At 35.9% G+C, this 24,756-nt stretch overlaps 1 protein-coding gene across 4 annotated transcripts in view; it reads right to left on the bottom strand.

The window, feature by feature from the left end:
- The window catches only part of LOC127941970 (CBP80/20-dependent translation initiation factor), a 53,840-nt gene extending 41,836 nt beyond the window's left edge, over nt 1-12,004 (bottom strand). For 2 of the 4 annotated variants that reach the window (XM_052537465.1, XM_052537467.1), the window contains exon 1: nt 11,588-11,738. In XM_052537465.1, the coding sequence (XP_052393425.1) occupies nt 11,588-11,616 (29 nt within the window). In that variant the 5' untranslated portion in view covers nt 11,617-11,738. Of the gene's footprint in view, nt 1-11,587; nt 11,743-11,836 lie in introns of those variants that run through there. The other 2 variants (XM_052537466.1, XM_052537468.1) reach the window with 2 other exon arrangements.
- Between the last annotated feature and the right edge of the window lie 12,752 nt (nt 12,005-24,756).

Below are 24,756 nucleotides of genomic sequence, written 5' to 3'. Positions count from 1 at the left end.
ATATTTAAATAACAATAAATAATGTTAACAATGAAAAGACTGAAATCTATTCTTTTATTTTTTCTTCTTGTCCTTTCGCAAGTTTTGTTTGATTTATATACAGTATATATAAAATATTCATGTTACATATTCAAATTCTCATGCGTCCATATTACTTTTACTTTCACTTTTAGTGATTTCACAATTTTAGTGATATATTCCACATCAGACACTTCGGAGAATGTAAACAAAAGATGTGTGTGTGTGTGTGTGTGTGTGCGCTGTGATATCAGCTGTTCAGTCAGACAGCTGGCTCAATACACACACTTAGAGCTGAGGAAACAGAAAGCGCGAGATCCAGCACGAGACGATCAGGATTAGAAGCGTTAAAACTGTCATTGTGTCACTAGATTCAGACGGAGAGCTTTAATGAGCTGAATGCAGTATGATCGTCTGTCAATGACACATTTCATTCAAGCTTTGCATCACTAACCACACACAAAATGCTACACTTAAGAATATTGTTAAATTATATTACATTTGTGAGTTTAAACAACAATGCAAGTGATTTTGACAAGCACAGATTTATTTTCTGTGTTGACACATTTCATGTTGAAACAGGAAGTGAAGGAGCATCAAAATAGCTCAGCCCTCTTTCATAAATAGCCAATAGTTTTTATTTGCATTACAGCCATGAACCATCATTTGTTAGTCATAATTTGGGGGGTGTGACATTCTCATTCCGGAGAGCATTTGATTGGACAGAAATCTGAGTAATGCAGGATGAGTCATCACTATTTTTGCTCCATTTTCCCAGAAGAGAAACACTGTTCATTTGTGAGAAATAAGGACATCTGTCTGATGGAGCCTGTTTTTACCATCATCCTCATACAGGTTAATGCAGTTAACTAAAACAATAATAAAACATTAAAATAACTGTTTATTTAAATTTAGTTACTTGAATTTTTTTTATACATGCATACATATAACATTTTTAATTTTAAAACTAACAAATGAAAATAATATAAGTTAAATAAACATAAAAATATCACAAAATGACAAAAAAAATCTAATGATGAAAATATATATAAAAAAAGTCATTCAAAATATTACCAAAAACTATAACAGTATAACCAAAAAAATCTAATAAATCTGACAGTTAAGCACTTGAATTATAATAAAAAAGTCACTTTACAGAGCAAAAAATAAATATTATTACTGAAGACATAAATGCTTTCTAAAATGTAAACTTCACATTTCAGCTCATAAGCCCTCTTGTGCATTATAAGATCATTACTACAGGACACGTCTTTTTGGTTCATTTATACGAATGCATGAGTAGGAATGAGCTACAAATTTCATTAGGTTGGAAATCAGAAAATATTTCAGACATCATGTTGGAAATAACAAAATAAATCTCTAATTAGCCGTTGACAAAGTCTTTAATCTAATGAGCAGCCTTGTTTCAACTGGCAGAAAAATAGCCCAAACATAGCCAACATTTGGAGAAAAATCTGTCTGGGCAGGAATAAGATTAACTGAGCTCTCATTAGGGCTTTTCCATTAGCCGCTCACATACTGGTGCTCGTGACATTCAACATTCCTCATTTCATTCCTGTGGATATCATCCTGTCAAGTCTAAATGAGCAAACGTCTCTGACAGGACAGTCACAGCCTCAGGCGCTACGACACGCTCCCTGCTAATGGAGCTGAAGCACATGCTGCAACACTTCACTATATATATATATACACACATTTGCCTTTAAAAAATAAAAATACAAATAAAAAATTGTGGACATAAAACGCCTAAATTTACAATTTTACCAAATTAAGAAAACAATGCAAAAACAAAGTATTTGTCTGTCTGAATACAATCAGAACCCTGTTTTATACATATATACATATATGATAATAATTATAAAGGTTTCTTCAGTATATACAGTATAATCAGTATATTAGAATGATTTCTGAAGGATCATGTGACACTGAAGACTGAAGGAACGATGCTGAAAATACAGCTGTGCATCACAGAAATAAATTACTTTTTAAAATAAATTCAAATAAAAATCAGCTATTTAATATTGTAATAATATTTCCCATTATTACTGTTGCATAAATGCATACTATTGCATACATTTTGACAATTAACAGATTTTTGTTGATGAAAAGCAATCCGAATGAATGCATTTTGAAAATATGACTATGATTTCAAAATTGATATACCGGTACGTAAAGAGTTAATAATAACTATGCCATACGTTTTATTTATTCCAGTCTCATTTTTATATGACTGACAAATATAAAGGTCATTAGCTGATGTTAACAGTTTGTGATCCAACACATTTTAGATGCAATTCAAATATATAAATCTTACATTTAGGCCTAATTAATTATAGAGCCAGACTTGATTTGATTGAATTGCGAATACTGTAAGGCAGTAAAATGATTTGTTAATCCTCTTTCTCCTCGAATTTCATTAAAACAAAGGTTCAGAGGAAGAAAAATATATTACAATTATAAAAACATGACTTTTAGGATTCAGATTTTTCAAGTGTTTTTGCTCACATTTCGAAACAATACTAAACAAAACTCTTACTAGTGGCCAACCACTAGAGTAACTATTCCGCATTAAAGATGCTGGCAGTGTGAGCAGAGATTAAAAATAACATATCTCCAATCATTATAATAATAAAATGTCATGTTGTTCCAGAACAGCTTCTATCTACACACACAAACACATGAACCACAACCAAAGACAACGGCACAGCTACACTAACAGAAAAAAGGAACAGAAAGAAACACAACAGTATAACGCGTGTGTGTGTGTGTGTGTGTGTGTGTGTGTGTGTGTGTGATCTCCCACCAAAACAGTTCCTTCTTCCAGCACTGCAGTGAAAGCCCTATCTGTCTGACTGATGGTGTGTGTGTCTCACTGCTCTCTGATCAACTCCTTACACCTTACTTTTTATGTTGTTTTTTTAATTCTAATTTTGATTTAATTAGAATAGTATGCATTTATGCAACAGTAATGATGTGAAATATTATTACAATATTAAATAGCTGATTTTTATTTGAATATATTTTAAAAAGTAATTTATTTCTGTGATGCTCCGCTGTATTTTCAGCATCATTCCTCCAGTCTTCAGTGTCACGTGATCTTCAGAAATCATGAAAATATACTGATTTGCTGCTTAATAAACCTTTATAATTATTTTCAATGTTCATATCTTTCAGGATTCTTTAATGAATAGAAAAATATATATAGCCTACACATATACATATGCGTTTACAGCTAGCATTGGTTTATTGTTAACATACTGACATATATTTATTTCCCACAGCTTCTGAATAATAAATGTACAGTAATGGCAGTAAAGCACTAATAACTTGACCGAAATACTGGATCTGAATGGAGCGAGTGTGTGGATGGAGCAAATAGTATATGTTTAACCTGAAAACAACACGAAGTGTAAATGTGGAAACAAAATAAGAGAAGGGTGACAGCAGGGAAACACTGTGCGCTGATAGTGATGCTGTGTGTGTGTGTGTGTGTGTGTGTGTGACTGGTCTTTGTTGTCTGGTGCAGTAGTGTGTGTAAAATCCTCCACGTGTGTAACACTCGCTCACAACAGCTGTTTGAACAAAGAGCTCACACACACGCACACACACACACACACACACACACACACAATCCATCATGTTGATGTGTTTCCCAACATGTTCCATCAGTGCATGTTATTCCAGAGAAAAACCATGCTCTTTTTCATGACCATTCATCAAAATCTCTCTGAAACAACTGTTCATAATAAAACATAGTAATAAACAATAATATCCAATGATTTGCAAGAATATTCACTTTCACCCTTAAACATGTTGCATTATGCCGTTTCACATCGTTACAGATGCATCTTTAATTATAACTGTGGTTTATGATTAATATATCTAATGTGTCAAACACACAATCACACACTGACAGGAAGTTCCAAGTCTGCTGTCCACTTTGCGCTGGTGCAATATAAAGAAATATCCAGCGCTTACTATCTGTAGACTGTAATAACGGAGCAAACACTTTCAAACACCATCACAGACCCTGATAAACACAGACATGCAAATGAACTCAAGAGACAGAGACTGTCACTTTAAACACGAAAGCCACAGATATCACCAATCAGCATATTCAAATGATTTCTGAAGATCATGTGACACTGAAGAGTAATGATGCTGAAACTTCAGCTGTGCATCACAGGAATAAATTAATAAAAAAAAATTTTTTTTATAGAAAACAGATATTTTATATTTCCCAATATTATTTTTTTTACTGTATTTTAACAAATTAAACGCAAGCAGAAGAGACTTCAACTTTAAATAGTTGACTTAGAAATCTAAGTTGACAGCATGCTGCTCAGTGTTTCTAACAGATGTTCTCCTGACATCACAACGGCTGGAACTCTGATTGACAGCATGATGATGTCAGCTGGTTGTCAAGACGACACCTTTCAGTCCCATCAGCACCAGTGCAACATTCTCATCCAACACGATCACAAAACACATCAGGATCAATTTTGTTTTTAAGGGTGGTTAGGGTGGCACAATTAATTTAAATAAAATAAAAATTGCAACATGGCTTAGTGTGTTTATTAAATTGCAAAAACTGTGGTTTAATTAATTAAATAGATCTTCAGCGTGTTTTCTGTCAAATTAAAAGCTCAGTGGTTTAAAATCTGAAAATTGAGAAATAATGACTGACAAAAATATTAGTATTATAATATGTATTACTACGTAGTATTATTATTTTATTAATACTATATAACTTTTCTTAAATACACATTTATAATCTATAATTTTAAAAATATTATAGGTTATATTACTTATTTTGTGTTTATTTAATAATTTTTATATTCGTTTTTAGCAGTAGTATATATATATATATATATATATATATATATATATATTTTAAGACATATTGATTTACTTTATATTTAAATATATCGGCAAATCAGCTTCACATGGAAAACACAGATTAAAGATTCAACAATATAATAAATACAACCATTCAAATTAGACAAAAAGACAAACATTACATACAATAAAAATTGCAAAAGATATTCCTGGTCCTTAAAACATTTGTCCAGATAAAAATCTTTGTCTCATGACATAAAATATTTGTCAGACCAAATGCATATATTTTATAGACAAATCAGGCATATTGATAAAAAAAATATTATTTCTACTTCTCAAAATCAATCTGAGAATCTGAAACTCCAGGAAAGGCTTTTGTGCTGGAAATGATGGTGTGTAAAACTAAAGCTCATTGCCACCAGAATAAAAGAAACAATGCATCAATTGTTCTGTTCTAAAGCAGAACCTCAATTAGAACAATAGCAATCTTTCACTCAAACTACAGGATCTAATCAGTGTACAACCTTATTCTTCAACACGTGATCACAGCTATAAACTCAAAACAACCTGAGAACCAATCAACAGCTATCAAACAACATCAGCTCGATGAATGAGGGCCGATTCATTCACAGATCTTGTTAAATATCTACACTCGGGATCAGGTTCTTGATGCCGTACTGAATGACGAACACCATTGTATATCAAATCTTGATGTGGTTCATCTTAAAATGGTCAAATACTGTTTGATTAGAAGATATAATAAGTAGAACAATGCCAATACAGCTGTTGAACACATCTTATTTTCTAATCAAGTTAAACTACAACCAAACAGATCTTCAAATAACATAAACCAGACAGAAGTTCAGGCATCGGTTAAACTAATATATTCTCCAAACATTTCAAGCACAACGAAACAGAACTCACCAAACAACATCTACAATCAGTTGACCGCCAAAGAAGCTCTGAACAAAAGCTTTTTAAAACAGATAATGCCGCGCTCTCCGTACTGAAGAACCTACAATGAACGACGTCATCCACAACAATGCAACGTCAAATGCATTCATTTGTGCTCTCAAGCTTACGGCGGTCAGCAGCACACTGCACAGTTATCCAGGACGCATAAGCATTGACGCTACAAATGCTAAATCTACTAAATCTTAGCATTTGTAGAGACAGTCAGTATAAAACTGCTGTGTAAATGGTCTTTCTGTAAACATGCAATATGAGAATATGCTGAACGTGCAAGATATGAAACGACTTTTAACTACAGGCCCGCAAAAATCAATTACAGCTGGAAATGGAGAGACAACACACACACACACACACACACATTTGTCTCTACCTCTCCCACACACTCATGATGTAATCTGAATCCCAATGGAATGTGATGAGATTCAGCAGCTCTGATTGGCTGGAAAAGCAGGAAGTGAACACATTCCACACACATTCCAACTCACACAGACCACCAATGAGAAGCACAGACACTGTATGACTGAGCCAATCAGAATCTTCGTTCATGATGAGAGCAACAGGGATTGGATAAACAATGGAGGGTGACTAAAACAGCCCTATCAGCACTGCTCTATGAGACAAACAAAGCCTCTCATCAAGGAATAGATTTTAAATCAACAGGAGGTAAAATTACATGTGCATTATAATGTTGCTGTATACATCATCCCTTAGCATAAATTTATATTCCTATTATTCAACTGTTGAAGAACATATTGAATAACATAAAGCTGTCTGTGAATGTTTGAGTATGTTACTTAGGAAGTAATATAATAACAATCCAGGGAACTTATTTACATTTCAGGGCATGCGAAACAGCCATACTCTGTCTGACAATCTAGGCAAAACTTGACCTCTAATTGACCTCCAAAGCAAAAGTTTTCCACGTTTTAGCAAAACGAACATATGACCCAGTCTGATACAGTTAACAGTCTTTGCATTATTTCAGGTTTGCAAATTTTTTCATTATATATTTGTTTATCTTTTTATATATCTTATGCACAGTCATGAAGTAGACAAGATTTATAATTCAATGCAGGTTGAATTCTCACAAGTTAATTTGAAGAGTTAAAGATCTTGTTCATATAGAGATTTTGAAAGCCTGGGTAGGTGATTTGTTACAGAAACATTTTTTGTTGTGCTGGTTAAGAGTCTCTTCTCATCCTGACAGTAATCAAGTGGTCTAAATGTATTTATATTGTCTGTTGAAGTCGTAGGATCATAAAATGTTCGTCCAATCATATCCCTCGGTCCGGACATATGAACATATGTATTTGCATGCCTCCATACACCCTGTTCACGCAGACATGACATCGGCATATACCATTACACTATTGCAGACCGAGCGAGAATGGAAGGAGTTATTATTGAAATATTATGCACTTTATATGTTTTCTCACCGGTGAATGAGACATGAGTTAATCTGACAGTGTTGCATTGAACCTCCACCAACACTGTCTCTCCTCGTGTCGCTGGTTAACCTCTGCTCTGCCTGTGTGTGTTCATGTGTTTTGAAGGAAGTGTGACTTTGGAGAGTGATTTGCAAGGAGGGTGGGATCTTATGCTTTCAAATCTAGCGTGCTATAGCTTCTCTAAAATCATCTACCCAGAGATGTATAGTAACGAAGTAGAACTACTTCACTACTGTACTTAAGTACTAAAAGGCGGTATCTGTACTTTACTAGAGTATTATTTTTTTCTCCTACTTCCACTTTTACTTCAGTACATATTTTCGCTGAGTTTAATACTTTTACTCCGATATTTTTTTATGTGCTGCATCGTTACTCGTTACAATTATAAAAATGTTACGAATCATTCCATTACAAAGCACTGACAGAACTGTAGATGGCAGGTTTGATGAAGCTGGCACGTCATTGAGCGAATCAAGCGAGACTGCGCGTGCTGACTGAACTGCTGTGAAGAGAGAAACGAACACCGAGCCGAGCCAGATAATGAGTCGTTCACGAGTCAAGAACCGGTTGCATCGGTTCTCGGATGACCAGTAACGTTAGTTCTTTCTGACAGTTCGATTCAATAAACCAGTTGCGTCTGACAGAAACGGTTCTTGACTCGTGAACGAGTCATTATCTGACTCGGCTCGGTGTTCATCTTCAGTTCTCTCTTCACAGCAGTTCAGTCAGTGTACTGTTTGAGTCAATGAATTACTCCGGGATATTGGTTTGTTTTAACTCAGAGGGAGTGTCAGCCACATTAAACAAGTTAACAGCTTAATTCATCTGTGGATTAATGCGTATTGGAGACGCGAACCGTTTAAAACGATTCAGTTCAATTTGGTGAACTGTTTCAAAAAGATCCGGTTACATCGAATGATTCGTTCGCGAACCAGATATCACAAACTGCTTTGTTTTTAACTGTCTTACAACAGACACGGAAGAGAAGACAATGCTGAATAAAGTCGTAGTTTTTTTTGCTATTTTTGGACCAAAATGTATTTTCGATGCTTCAAAAAATTCTAAATGACCCTCTGATGTCTTATGGGTTTGAAACAACATGAGGGTAAGTTATTAATGACATCATTTTGCAAATTGGGCTAACTAACCCTAATAACTGTTTTTTGTGTACAAGAAGTTACAGTCAAAGAATTGTGATTGTCCTTTAGGTTGATCATTTGAAATAGTAAAAACAATATGTTCAAACTTTTGACTACTTTCTTTAATAGCTACATAACACAATACTTCTACTTTTACTTTCAGTACTTGAGTAGTACATTTTTAAATAGACTACTTGCAATACTTAAGTACAAAAAATGTTGAATACTTTAGTACTTCTACTTAAGTGTGGTGCTTAAAGAGCACTTCTACTTCTACTCAAGTCACTTTTTTGATAGAGCACTTGTACTTTTACTCAAGTATGGTTCTCTAGTACTTTATACATCTCTGCATCTACCCTAGATTTAAAGTTCCCATCACATCTGACAGTCTAGCAGAATCATCTGCAACCATACACACAGTTCTCACCAAACCGGTCTCTCTCTCTCTCTCTCTCTCTCACACACACACACACACACACACACAGGACAGAATAATCTTTCACTTCTAAGTCACACTGAATCAATCCACTGCTCTGAGATGAATTGAGCTAGACTTAAGTCACACATAAGTGTATAAAGTCAAAGGAAATTCTGATGCTAATCGGTTTATATTATTAACTGTACAGTTCTGATGAAGATTAAAAACTGCTCTGCTAATATATACGATGCTCTCAGACTGACATGTAGATATGTGTAGACATGTCTCTCTCTCTCTCTCTCTCTGTACAAATAAAAAAGCAGAATCACTAGGTAGGAAAAGGATCAGCCCCTTGTGTCAGTATTTTGTAGAACCACCTTTTGCTTTAATTACAGCCTTTTGTCTGTTGGGATACGTCTCTACTAACTCTTCTTTGCAGAACTGCTCACTGTTCAGTTCAATTTGATGGTGTGTGTTTGTGGACTGCAGTCTTCAGGTCATTGCACAGGTTTTCAGTAGGGTTTAAGTCGGAGCTCTGGCTTGGCCATGCAAGGACATTCACCTCTTTCTTCTTCAACAACTGTGTGCTAAGTTTTGCTGTGTGCCTTGGGTCATTGTCATGTTGGAAGGTAAACGGTCTTTCAAATTGACATTTTTCTGGCAGAGGGCAGCAGATTTTCCTCAAGAGTTTGATGATATTTTGCCCCATTAATTTTTCCTTTTGTCCTGACGAGTGCTGCAGAGAAACTCCCCATAACAGGACACTACCACTCCATGCTTTACTGGAGGAATGCTGTTATTTGGATGCTGAGCTGTATAGGATTTCCACCAGACATATCATTCAGTGTTTAAACTAAATAATTACATTTTAGTCTCATCTGCCTCAGAATCTTCAAGGTGTGTTTTGGCAAAGCTCAGTCTGACTGCATGTGGCCTTTCTTGAGGAGCATCTTTTTTCTTGCAATCCTTCCATACAAGCCACATTTGTGGAGGATTTGTGATATTGTTGTGACATGCACACAACGACCAGAGCTGCTGTCGGTCTCTCTGTCGCCTCTCTGACCAGTTTCCTTCTGGCTCTTTCTTCCAGTTTGGAGCGACGTCCTGATCCAGGGAGGGTCTGTGTTTTACCAAATACCTTCAATTTTTAATAATAGACTTCACTGTTCCTTTAGGCACCCATAAAGCCTTCGAAATGTTTTTGTCTCCATCTCCTGACTTGTGCCTGTCCATGTCTTTATCCTGGAGATCTTTTGACAGTGTCTTGTCACCTGTAGCTCATTGTTTGCTTCAGCTGCACTACCACGACTGAAATACTCCAGGAAAGATCTTTTCATGCGGAGCTGATCAAAATGAGCACAGCTGATCACAGAAGAAAGTCAGATCGCTTTGTGTGCCATTGAGAAGCTGATCAGCTACAACTGATTGAGTTTACAAGGGGTTTTTAGGAGGATGGTGTTCCTTCTTCCAACTCAGTCATTTCTGTTTTTTTTTTCTGAGTGAATAAATCTGGATAAAACAAAAACTGTCTGTCTTCATTTCAGGCTGCAACGCAACAAAGTTGATTATTTCAAAGGTGGGTGATTCTTTTCTATACCCACTGTAGATTTACTCAATCCCACAATTATTCAATCACAAAACAAAGCAGTTAACTTTCAAAGATTCAGTGTTTTGCCCAGAAGAGGCAATAAAATGACAACATAAATCATATGTAAAAACAAGGTTTTTTTTAACTAACACTCAAGAAGACGTTTCACTACTGTATAAATGTGACAGCCAGCCTCACTCGTCCATTATATATAATAATTATTCTGCTTACAAAAGTTATTCTCATAGCTAAATAACACACTAATAACAGAGTAAGAGACTCATATGATCATTTAAAGCATGTATTCAGTACTATTATGCTGAATATTTCCTACCTGACATCCAAACCAGTGGCCTAATTGCTGGCAACTGATGCTTCTGGCCACATCTATAATAACGCTTCAGATCCGATGACAATCAAGAAAACAATATTATGGACTGAGGAAGCAACAGAAGCAATTATTTGAAGTTAAAAACTACTTAACGATGGAGTTGTTTCTTATAATATGCAGGTTTTTCACTTCACAGGACATTAACTGATGGACTGAAGTGGTGGTCTTATCAGCTGTTTGGACTATGATTCTGATGGCACCCATTCACTGCAGAGGATCAATTGTTGAGCAAGTCATCAACAATAATGCAACATTCCTCTAAATTTGTTTAAGGGCATATTTTCATTTTGGAGGAACTATACCTTTAATAGAAATAACTGGTATCAGTTGAAAAAAGGGCCTATATATCGCTAGTGTAAATGCACAGCCCAGCTGCGTGTCACTGCTGATGAGGAGGGTGAAGCAGCAAGGGAAGATCAGGGCTGTTTAACTGCATGCAGGCATATGTGTATGTTTGTGGCCCTGCCCGCGTCTGATGCAACCATCGGAGATCGATACGATATGAAACCGGTAATACAGTCCTGAACCGATCATCAGGAACACAGCTCTGAGAGAGACAGATCGCAGAACATTTTTAACACTAACATATCTGACAGTTTATTCCCCAAAAATCATAACATTTGTGCCTTTATTGTTTTAAATTCGTTCCCTATTATGGCTTGAGATTTTCAAAACAGCAACAATGAAACCAAAACACACACACACACACACACACACACACACACACACACACAGTGATCAGAATCATTTTACCTGTCATCAGAACACCAGACATCTGTCATTTCTTTATGATCAAAGCGACGCCGCCAGATCAAACCGATACATTCTATCAATAACAAGATACAAAGTTGCGGGTCGCAGCTCGTGTGAAGTGTTACAATGTATCACAGACGTTCCATCCGGTCGCGCGCGGTTACTACATGCTGCGCTGGATACGCCGAGGTAAACACCCCAAACCGGCGAGACATACAGATCTGCGGCAAAACACACGCATACACTCACCCGAGATCTGCGATCGGGCCTGCGGGGATCGCCGGGTGTCCACCGGGGTTAAATCCGCCCGATCATGAGTGTTTCCTGTGGACAGTGACGTGTCCGGGAGGGAGATATTAGCCTGCGTCCCTCTCTCTCCCACACACACACGCACTCGCGCTCGCAGTGATGAGAATGCAGGAATGTGACGTTTAGTCCGGTTTGCTGACAGAACACGCGCACGTGGCAACCGGGGATTGTGGGAATTTGAGTTCAAAGATAATGACTGTTTATGAGGAATATCTTGTTGAATGGTTATTCTATTCTGTGCTATCTTAGCTCATTGATAAATATTTTGTTTTCTATTCAGTTTATTTCATATTTGTAATGATGCTCTGGAAATAGGCTCTTGTTTGTAAAAAAAAAAATGCTAATAAAGTACTTATAAATAAAATGAAATGTATATATATATATATATATATATATATATATATATATATATATATATATATATATATATATATATATATATATATATATATATATATATATATATATAACAAAAATAAAACAATTGTCAAAAAAATGTATACCATGGAACTTTGATGTATGTCACCAAAATGTATTTATTTTATTTAATTTGTATTGATGCATTGAAAATGCTGATAAGCTGAAGTATTTATTTAAGAAATAAACTAAATAAAATTCATTTATTTACACGTGAGTTTGCTTGATTGTTTGCTTTTTTTATTGTCCTTTTTTATTTTATTTTATTTATTGCTTTAGAAATATTGTTTGTAAAAAGGTCGTGCAAATACTTAAATACTTAAAGAGTATTTAATAATTTAAATTAATAAAATGTATGAATCTATAGATCACCTGAGAGTATTAAGTCCAAAATTAGATGGCATATAAAAAAGTGCATCAGTGCAGTCATCAAACATCAGTCGTTTCCCGTGTTTTCTGCTGCCCCCTCGTGGTCATAAATCTCCTCTGCCGCATTCAGCTCTCTGTGGATCTTTGTCTGTTCACTATCGCCCTCTTGTGCATAATCAGTTAAAGACACGTGGTTTGTACTTGGCATTTTGAATATTTAACTAGAAAAATAATTTCTTTAATTTGCGATGAAGACATAACCTCATTATGGTCGTAGCAAAAAAACATCTGAACATATTATTTGTTGCGTTGCATTGAAAATGTGGATTTTTGTTTTAGGGTTTGGCATTGTATTGATCTTTGCCTACTTTGTCATAGTTCCGTTTTAAGTCAGACACCATACTGAATATAACGCGAATGAATACGAGGCTCTGAAGAAAAGACTTACAGTATTTATAGAGTTTTTGTCTACTGAAAGGCTTTTTTTCCCCGTATGTTAAACAACAGTACAAAAACTAGCCCAATGGCTGAATATAAATAGCCCAATAGTAACCCACTGACCATATACCAAATATCAAATCTCAAAATATGATATTCACATATCCAAAGTGTGTATATATATATATATATATATATATATATATATATATATATATATATATATATATATATATTGTCTTTGTTATGCAAATTTAAAACCATATATGGTAGTGATGACAAACACAGATCAAAGGTTCCCTACTATTGGCCCCCTTCATCTAGTTTATTTTTATCTATTTTATCAGATCTCAATATAAGTCATTCAGTAAAATACAATTTATGCAATATATCAAACCTTTAACCCAGGAGAAGAGTTTAAAAGCAGCTTGTGTACTTGAACAGTACAACTGAGTGCCCTGTACTTTAGTCCCTCACAGCCTCGTTTTCATTCCTGTCAGAAATTAAATATGGCGCTTCTCTGACTATTGTGTATTCTGAGAAGATTTAAAAAGACAAGTGAAAAGTCGCCTCCCTCTACATGCCAAAAACACATGTTCACACGCACACACACACAATTATCACTATGTTTGTGAAGGTCAGTATGTGATGTCCTTCTTCGACACCTTTCAGTCGCTTGGCCAATTTGGCGAGAACTGTTTTCATCAATAACAGCACTGCCAAGCTCATGTCTTACACACACACACACACACACACACACTTACACTCAGAAGTCTCCTGAAGTTCCGCACTCTCCAGATGGCAATAACACTTTAGCTGTCGCTGTCAGAGACTAATTAATCTTCCTGGTGTGATCCATCTTCCTGCAGACTGCAGACTCTTCCTCCATCCTTTCTATCACTCCATCTCTCGCCCGGCCTGGACAGCCTGTCACCAGCGCAGGCCTCCACACACACCAGCCTCAAAATCTCCTTTTCCTCCTGAGAGACTCCATGATGCCAAAGAAAGATCAGCAGCATCGAGACAGTTCTGCAAGTTTACGTTTGTTGTTTGGTTGTTACTCACTAGTAAGCATACCTGTTTTCCTCTTTTCATTCAATTACTATTTGCTGCATGACAATTATAAAAAAAACAAAACAATAAAAAAACACTTAGCTTAATAATAATAATTTAATACCTTATCGCATAGAAATGCCATTGTATTGTATTAGCACGTGACACCATCACTGTACCATGGTAATGTTACCATAGTATATTTCTTTTACTAAGGTACTCATACACTCCATATGTGATTCCTAAACATGAAGTGACACCATCATCCTTCACTCCGAGGTTCAGCTCAGATCTGGTGTGGCTCGGAGTCTGTCTGTTTTATATGTTTCGGTGAATCAACACACTTTATTGTAATAGTCTGTCATTAGATGGTGAGTCACGCGGGCGTCGTGCCAGTCTGTGTGTGGGCAGTGGGCTCGAGCGGCACAATTTGTTGACTGTTCATTTGTCATGAATCTTTGTGTGCGTCCCATTCAGCTGTGACACACAAACACACACATTCCCACACAAAACCACCATTACATGTGTGATCTGGGTCATCCCTAATGTCTTAATATTTTGGAAAAAATACTAAACTGAATGTTTTTGAAGATTAAAATAATATTAGCTAGTTTTTTTTATAGTGAACAGAAAATTAAACTTCATAAAACAATTTAACGGAAATGTATTTCAGCATTATTTATTAATCAGTCAGTATTATTTTCAGTATTAATTTCACTTAATATAACTTTCAATCCTATGTACTGTATACTGTTTAATAAAATCTCTTGTAAATGCCAATATTAGCAATGGATTTGATGGGTTTTGTGATATTTTGAAACATTACATCTTGATTCATTACAGCAGAAACAAGTTTGAGATACATACAGTGCTTTAAGTGGGACTGTATGCACGATACTCAGTACCACCACTTCCAAATATAGCTCTTGAGCGTACCACCACCTCTCCATGCGCCCAGAACGTGCTTTTATCGTACCGGTACGTTCATTTGGACATCTGTTTTAATAGAGGTTTTAATCCTTTGCCTGTGCTGCCACTTTTCAGAGCACCCTTCACAATGAATGCTTCCTAATTCTTCCTAGTTCATTTGAATAAGTTCGAGAAATCTGAGCGGGTTTGCGAATCATTTGAGTCAGCTCGGGAGTTCAAAGCCGGATCGCAAATCATTTGAGTCAGTCAGTTTGGTGATCAGGAATCATTTGAATCAGTTCGGGCGTTCGGAGGGGCTTCCCGGATCATTTGGATCAATTGGAGAGTTCGGAGCGGGATCGCGAATCATTTGAGTCAGTTTGGATGTTTGAATGCAGTAATGCAGTAGCTCTTTCTAAGGGTATTTTTTCTAAATCCTGTTGCACATTTTACTTATGTTCAGTAGTTCTTTCTAGCTCAAGCAAATCCACGAACTAATAAAAGGATTTATTATTAAGGTTACCTGTTGACTGCTGTATATAAAAGCCCTTCAATATAGTTGTTGTTACCTCAGGGGATGAGAGGAGTCATCAAAAAAAAAGAAAAGAAAATATATATTTTTTTTTAGCTATAATACAGTACCGGCACCTCTTTTGGGCCACTTATATATATATATATATAATTTTAGTTGTTTTAGTACTTCAACTTACACTAAATAAATGAGAATTGCAATGATTTCAGTTTTATAATCATTTAAAAATAATTTATTTATAATCATTTACATATTTATAAAATGTTTAAACTTGTAGTTACATATAAATCACATACATACAAAAGTGACAAATTAGAATTTAGTTTTTTTTTTTGAGAATTAGAAATCTATAAAATGAAAAAAACTGAAATCCTGTGTAAGATAACTTTAGCTCTTTATTTCCATCCTGTTTATTTTCTTGATAGTATCTAAATAACCAAATTATAATCAATAAACCAGAAATCTGCTATAAATATATACATGTAATGGGTTTTTGAAGGTTACAGAGCTCAAAGAAAAGGAATGACCCATCCATCCTTTATTCCACATTTCCTCGTATCACCCAAAACGGCCCCGTTCTCCAGACACAACACCAGTGGGTTGATGTAAAGACTGTTTTGCACATGTTTTCCTCTGTGAATACTGCAGCCCTGTCCAGAGCGAGCGAGCAGAGCCAGTGGAGGGTATGCAAGGCAGTAATTAGCGAGGGAGAGCCGGCGTGATGATATTTCTGTGAGGCTGTGGCCTGCGTTTAAAAACTGAAACGTGGAATTATGCAGGACGGCCACCTCCCTTCCTTCTGCTCCACGTCCCCCTCCCAGACATACACAACATCAGGCCCTGCGTTCAGCCTCTAACACACCTGCTCACCACAGCATCACTCGCTTGTCTGTCGATCTGAATGACATCCAGATGAACCGTCACCAGGGTTGCCAGGTTGGCGTAAGAAAGCAAGCCCAATGGTCAGTCAAAAGTAACCTTAGGACCTGCATAGCAACACCCTATGTAAAAATGCAGCTGAGTTTTTTCTACACACACCAGCATGTCGCATCCAGCTCCAGAGAGATGATTGACAGACGGTGTTGAGCTTACAACGCTGAACATTTAAACATAATTGAAGATTAGTAGGTGTTTCAAATACACAAATTCTCACTCAGTGTGTGTTTGGCTCTTTAGCCAGCAGGTGGGGACAGAAAGCTGGCCAGACGATTGATGTGTGTGTGTGTGTGTGTGTGTGAGACATATCAGGACACAACTCTGTATAATGACATGGGTATGACACAGGTATTACAAGGAGAGGGTGACTTATGAGGACATAACCCATGTCCCCATTTTTCAAAACACTTATAAATCATACAGAGTGAGTTTTTTTGAGAAAGTAAAAATGCACAAAGTTTCCTGTGAGGGTTAGGGTTAGGTGTAGGGTTGGTGTAGGGCCATATAATATACAGTTTGTACAGTATAAAAACCATTACACCTATGGGATAAACACACTTTACACAAAAACAAACGTGTGTGTGTGTGTGTGTGTGTCAGCGGGTTCTCGGTCTGTTTCTTCCTTTTACTGCTGTCCACCATGGGTGCATCACCCACCTTTGTACCCGTTCCATTTCATGACGAAACGAAAGAGTCAGCACTATGCTTGTCTGAATTTATTATGAAATGTTAGACAAAAATAATGTTTTAGACATGAAAGGATGTTATCTTTTATTTTGGTGTAAATCACTTAACGCTAAACTGACAATAATTTAAGCCACGGGGCGACTAGAAAACTGATTTATTGTATTGCAGTAATATAAAGCAAAATAATATAAAAAGATTATATATAAGTATATATTAATATATAAATTTATGCATTTAGCAGACGCTTTTATCCAAAGCGACTTACAGTACATTCAGGCTATCAATTTTTACCTATCATGTGCTCCCGGGGAATCGGACCCCCAATCTTGCGCTAGCTTGCTTGCTAACGCAATGCTCTACCAATTAAGCTACAGGAACACTGTATATAAGAAGTTTTATGAGTGTTTTTGTGCCTTGATGTGTGTGCGGGATGTGACGTATTAGCCACGCACACTTATTAGATCCTTAAAGCATTAAAAAATAATATATTTATGTATAAGTGAAACTGTATGCCATATGGATTCCAAAAGGTCACATGACCTCTTTATATAACATGCTTAATTTTAGTGGCATCCAGTTATCCTCAGTTTTAACTCGTTGTTCTCTAATTACATCTGGAAACAATCACAAATTCAAGCAAGATGTTAAAAATCCGTATGTGTCAATCATTACACTAGAAATCGAAGGCTAGGTGCATTGCTTTGTGGGATGCAGTGTGATCTGTAGTATACTGCACATTTTATATTCTAAAAAAAAGTGCATAAACAAAGCATGCTGCAGAAGTAATAGCAATGACTTTGCACGCAGCGTTTTTGCATGAAGGCACCTCAAGAAAACTGATTTTGGACAGGCTTCTGAGGCAGAGTAATAGTTAAATGATCTACAGCAAAATATTGAGAGCTTTGGTAATAACTTAGTGTATATTCATTACTGCAATATTAATTTCTCGCTAGAAATGACATAACAAGTGGAAAACATTGATCAAAAATAGACATTTACACACAAACTGACCACCAACTGCAACTTTCAGACTCCATCTTTTTTTTTTTTGGGGCTTAACTGTCACAGAATGGAACGCACAGGATTGAGGGATATCAAAGGCAGGGAAGGATACATCTATGCTGCCTTCAGAAACCGGCCAGATGAAGGCATCTCAGGAGACAGGAACTGAAGCTAACATTGAATTCGGACGTGCCTTGGAATGCATCCTCCGAAGGCAGCATTTTTCAGTTTCCTGATGCATCCAAGTGGTCCCCTGTTGGTGGTCGGCGGTACTGCGTCAGACCCCCTGCTGAGTGTGTGAGCACCCGTTGAGTAGGTGGGTGAGCTGGAAGAGTGTGGGAGAGGTGGTAAGGGGGCAGATGGGCCGAAGAGAGAAGTTCATGGAGGACGTAGAAGGTGTCAGGTACAGGAGAGGGAGGGTGAGAGAGACACTGCTCCTTAATACACAGTTCCCATAGCTGAAGTCTCAGATGCAGTTATGTTCGTGCAGAAAAGAAGTTTTCATAAACACATTCTTAAAAACAGATTTTTTTTTAGTCAAGTGCTACAAGAGAACAGTTTACATTTTTATTCTTTCAGAAACCATATATATGGTTTCCTAAAAAACTAGAGAAAAATAATCTATATTTACAAAACCCAGAAACCACTGATCTGAAGAATCTATCAAACATTAAGAACTGTATTACTCTCCAAAGAAAAAAAAGAAATAGCTAAATATGGTTCTTGATAAGAAACTTTGGATTTATTCACAGATAACAATTTGTATTTTCTTTTTCTGATTTTCTCCTTTTAAAATTATGAATTACTATTTCATAAACCAAACACGTATATATACATATATATATATACATATATATATATATATATACATACAACAAAATATCATTCTGGATAAGAAGCCTATGTATTGATTCATTGATAGATTTGTAATATTACTATTTCATAAACCAAACACTGATCTGAAGAACCAATAAAGCATGAAGATCTTAAAAAAATCCATACTAAAAAGTATGGTTCTTGATGAGTATCCAACATTTCTTTCTTTCTGAAGTAGAATTTTACTAATGTTTCATAAACACGTTGGGGTTTTGTGTGAGCGATGTGTCTTAAATGATCTTAAATGAACTCTGCTTCTGGTTCATTTCTTCTTTAATGAGGATTCCTGAGAGGCCGATGCTCGTCTGAATGTCAACCTCGGTCGGACAGTCACATTTTATTGCTGTTTTCTATTACAGTTTCTGTCTGGACTCCTTGTTAAGCACAGATTGGCACATTTTCTCTGTGTGTGTGTGTGTGCAGACAGTCTTTAAACCTCCACGTCTCTGCTATTCTCAGCCAGAGGATCATCTCATCAACTTTATATGCTAAAACGACCAGATTTCCACAAACTGTCCCCCTGTCTCAGCGACCCGTGTGTCTTATTTGTTAAACACATTCACTCATTTCGTTTCTCCTTTGTATTGTGAAAGCAGAAACAATCTGCTGCTTCATTATTCATTCAAGTTATTTGCCAGACAATGACAAAAAAGAATGACTGGGAAAGACACTACATTTATTTTGTGTATTACGTTTACAGATTCAAATAAACTATAATGTGACAATTTTCAGAATAACTTAAAATGAGACACAAATGAACTATTTGGACGATTCTTGATTCTTCAGACATGAGTTAAAAAATTACCTGCCATTATTATTATTTTTTTTTAAATAGCCATAACTGACAATTGAAAATATATTAAATATTAAAATAAATATATAAAATCAATATTTCTTCTATGTCCTGGCAGAAGGAAAAATCTCTTCTGCTTGCATTTATTTGATCAAAAATATAGCATGTATATTCTGTAATATTATTACAATTCAATATAGCTGTTTTCTATGTGAATATCCGTTAAAGTGTAATTTATTTCTGTGATGTGCAGCTGTATTTTCTTTGATTAATTTAAAGTTCAAAAGAACAGCGAATCTTTTGGAACATTATTAATGTCTTTACTGTTGCTTTTGATCAATTTAACACAGCCTTGATTAATAAAAATGTTGATTTATTTAAAAAAAAAAATCTTTCTGACACAAAAACTGATGAAAGAAACATTTCTGAAATATGTCTTCATTCATTCTCCATCATCAGATTATCACTGGTAGGAATTAAATTTTCTGTATATATATATATATATATATATATATATATATATATATAGGTGAATTTGCTGCATTATTTTTGTATCTGACCTTAAATGCATCGTCCCATATTGTGAGCTAAGAAAAACATTCTCTAAATAAACAAAATAAGCCACACTGACTTCATACTGCACTAAAAATCTGATTTAAATCGAGATTAAGAAATGTGATCCGAATGTAGAGAAATGATCCGGCAGCATTTAATCAGATACAGATGCTTGGTCTAATGCACGGATATGCATCACATTTTTTTAGTATAAGACATATTTTTTGTGACCATTGTGTGAACAAATCTTTATACTAAAGCAATTTAGAGGAAAGAGGCAACAATTACAGCAGGCTTGTAAATAAGAATCAAATGTAAAACACTGTTCCCACACCCTGATGATTAATTGTGATGCTATTGGAGTTTATAAAAGGTGGAGACGGATGAATTAAATCAGAAGAGCAGCCAAACCCAAAAAACTACAAGCGCAATCCAAAAAAAAAAAGGTTAAGGTCAAAGACAATCTCTACTTATCAGTTTAATTTGCACACCCATCTTAAACATACAGTGCTTCTCTAGCTGTGCTCTGATTTTAGTCATGATTTGCTTCAGTCGGTGGATCTACTGTAGGTTTCAAACCACGAATTTTAAATCAACCAGGTTTTTGCATATAAATTAGACTAGTTATCAACCCACCGGATCAATATCAGGCTGAAGGCGGAAATAAAGCAAACATTTAATGCACAGTGATGGTTAAACCAGACTGTGTCCCAGTTAAGACTGTCGGAGAAGAGTCACCCCACACCCTGTGCTCGTGTCTTCAAAACATGCCCTGTTGTGTCAGAGGGGCGTAAAATTAAATCAAGTCTCACTGGATACACCGGCTCTCGCTAAAACTCGCCAGAAACTGAACCCACATAACGGCTTTACCAGCCTAATGTTTAATCAGACCGAACCCCTGCTCTCCTTTCCTGCCCCCGAACGGACTGGGATCCTGCACATAATCACCCCAGCATCAAACACTGCATGGTGTCACTGGGGTTTTTGGGCAGAGCCAAAGCTTCCTTCGTCATCATGTCTGGGTTTGGAGGATGTGAGCATCGTCCAAACTATTTACAGTAATTGCATATTTACTGTAAGTGAATCACAGTGCATTTCTGAGGGAGGGAGATCATTTAGCTCTCCAAAATACTGAGCATAGCAGGTGGAGGGACGACTTTTTACAGTTGCAGTGGTCTTGGATTGTTAAGTCACAAAACATGCCTTGGATTCCTGCTTTACACAAACTCAAAATAAAAAAAGGGAAATTATATTTTAAGTATTAAATAAAATGGGCGTTATTCCTAAAACTATAGAAGAAAAAAATCTGTGAAAAATTTTAGTAAATTCACTTTAATTGTTCCATTCAGTTCAATGCAACAGTTTACGCGAGAATGGTTTTATAATGACATTTTAGCAGATTTTGTACTTATTTTCAATGATGCTCCTCATTAATGTAACACAGCAAAAAAAAAAAAAGTTTATTATAGAAAAGAAATCTATAATACAATTATTATTATTATTATTTTTCATTTATTACATTTATTTAGATATTTATTTACTTTTTTTAATCAAATGAAAATACATTAAAGGAAGTTTAAAATACTATTATGATCTATAGAATATTGGATAACTAAATAATAATAAAAACCTATCTGTTCTAAATTTGTAAAATATATGCAAAATTATTTTTTTTACATTGTTGTGAAATATGAAATATTATGTTGTATGTAGCATCAACCATAAACATTTACGTTTTATGCAATGACGTTCAGTTTTACTGTTACATTTTAGGTTTTGTACTCATTGTTCCCCATAATGAGCCCCATTAAATTATAACAGCAGATAATTTATCCTATTTTAAAACTGCAATACTAAGATTATTAATTAATTAAAATGAAAATACATGTACAAATACTATCATCTATAGATCATAGTAATGATTTGACTTAGAAATAAATAATAAAGTAAAACGATGAGGTAGAATTTTAACTAATATACAGTAAAATTTACTATAAATATTTGCTTTTGCAATTACATTTAATCATCATTAAACATAAAACCATTGTTGGGGCTGTAAAGGGTGTCTTCACATCACTGAACACCTGAAGGGTTCAACGGACTTAAAATAAAAACCTCAGACCCTAAACCACAGCATGCCTCTGTGTGTGTGTGTGTGTGTGTGTGTGTGTGTTTATGGTCGATCGGTCTGTTGATCAAAGAGGGTTTGAGTGTGTTTGAACTTGAGTTTGTGGCCAGACACTCTTTTTGAGGAAGCGTTGAGGGTGGGTGCTGTATTTGTTTGAGTGTTCGGGTGGAGGGGCCGTGTGTGTGTGTGTGTGTGTGTGTGTGTCAGCAGGCAGATGCTGAGGACCGCAGTGTGGTGTGCCATGAGAAGGGTGTGTGTGAGTATGATACCCGTGGTCTCTTAATGAGTTTGTCTACAAGCTCTGGCATGGATGTGTGTGTGTGCGGGTGGGTGGGTTTTTGGGAAAAGTTATTTAAAAAAACAAATGACCAAGATGCAGTGGGCTGTGTTAAATGTTCATGCTAGACTCTACAGCTGAACAAATAACATGTATGACCAGACTAGCCATGGTTAGCATATACTGTAAATACACACTGCTGGATATGTTCTCAGAAAAAGGCACAAAAGCTGCCACTATGGTAATACCCTTTCAAAATGTACAAATACCATCTAAGTACTAATATGTACACTTTAGGTACTGACACGCACACTTTTAGAGTAAATAAGGTACAAAAGCGCCCCAGTGTAAGCTTTTGTACCGTGCTTTCCGAGTGCACACAGACACTTGATCTTAATTTAGCCCAACCCTAATGTGTGAGCGTGTGATTATAGGTACACTTAAGCGTGACCCTGACCCGTGTTACTGCATGTTTGTGGTATTGTTGGCTTCTCTGAAGTCACATACCGTCTCTGCTAATTGCATTTCTGGTTCTGTTGTTATAAACTGTCACCTGACGTGACCTGAGTGTTCACATGTGCTCAAATCAATACCATACTGTACATACCGTTTCAAAGCAGCTTCACAAAAATCAGGAAATCCTCTTTACATCTTGTAAATGATCCAGTCCAGATTTTGTTTGCTCCAATTTACTAAACACACTATGAAATCCATTTAGTACATGCTCAAAAAATAGTTTTCATGAACTCACTCTCGTGTCATTCCAATCTGTGTGACTTGCTTTCGTCTGTGAACAAAAGGAGCATTTTTTTCACTGATATGCAAGCTTCGCCATGCAATGACAGCGAAGCAGAACTGAGGATTTAAAGCTGAAAAAAATGACATAAATGCACAACATCGGGGGTCCAATAAACCTTATGTCACTAGAGTAATTTAGTGTTTCTATATGTGAGTATGTTAACAGGAATGCATTGTTGTGCAGGAATTCAATTCAAAATCTTCACTGCAAATATTCTTTCCTAGTGTGAACACGGTTAAGCAAACATATGGATCCTATATCATAATCACAATTCAAAACATTTACGTTGGTCATAGTTCCCCCATTTGAGTTTGTTTCTTTATCAGATTTGGAGAAACGTAGCATCACATCACTTTCTCAGCAATGGATGCTCTGCGGTGAATGGGTGCCGTCAGAATGAGAGTCCAAACAGCTGATAAATACATCACAGTAATCCACAGCACTCCAGTCCATCAATCAAAGACTTTAGAAGCAAAAAGCTGCGTGTTTGTAAGAAACAAATCCATCAGTAAACTGTTTTTACTTCAAAACGTTGCTTCTGGCTAAATTATGAGTCCATAATCCATAATATCGCTTCCTCCAGTGAAAAAGTCCATCTGCTGTTCTCTCTCACATCAAAATCCACCTACATATATTTTGGAAATGTTTTAGCTTGTAAATAATGTTTGATATGTGCAGATTTCTCTCCTGATTTAGACCAGATTAACTTTTCACTGAAGAAAACAATAAAATGGATAGACAACTCATATTTTAGATGACAGTGGTTTCAAGTTTAAAATGTCTTGATTTATTTATTCCTTACAACATACAGCTTTTGTCTTCTCCAGATGTTCACTGATGGACTGGAGTGTTGTGGATTATTGTGATGTTTTTACAGACTCTCATTCTGACGGCACCCATTCACTGCAGAGCATCCATTGGTGAGCAACTGATGCAATGCTACATTTCTCCAAATCTGATCAAGAAACAATCTACATCTGAAGGTGAGGACATTTTCAGCAAATTTTCATTTTTGGGTGAACTTTTCCTTTAATACAATAAAACAACTAGTAACACAAAGATCCATACACTGTTTGAAAGAGATCAAAT

Source organism: Carassius gibelio, chromosome A21 (genome assembly GCF_023724105.1).
Source record: "Carassius gibelio isolate Cgi1373 ecotype wild population from Czech Republic chromosome A21, carGib1.2-hapl.c, whole genome shotgun sequence".
NCBI classification, from domain to species: domain Eukaryota; kingdom Metazoa; phylum Chordata; class Actinopteri; order Cypriniformes; family Cyprinidae; genus Carassius; species Carassius gibelio.
Note: the sequence above shows the minus strand (reverse complement) of the source record. Positions and strands in the feature narration are given on the sequence as shown.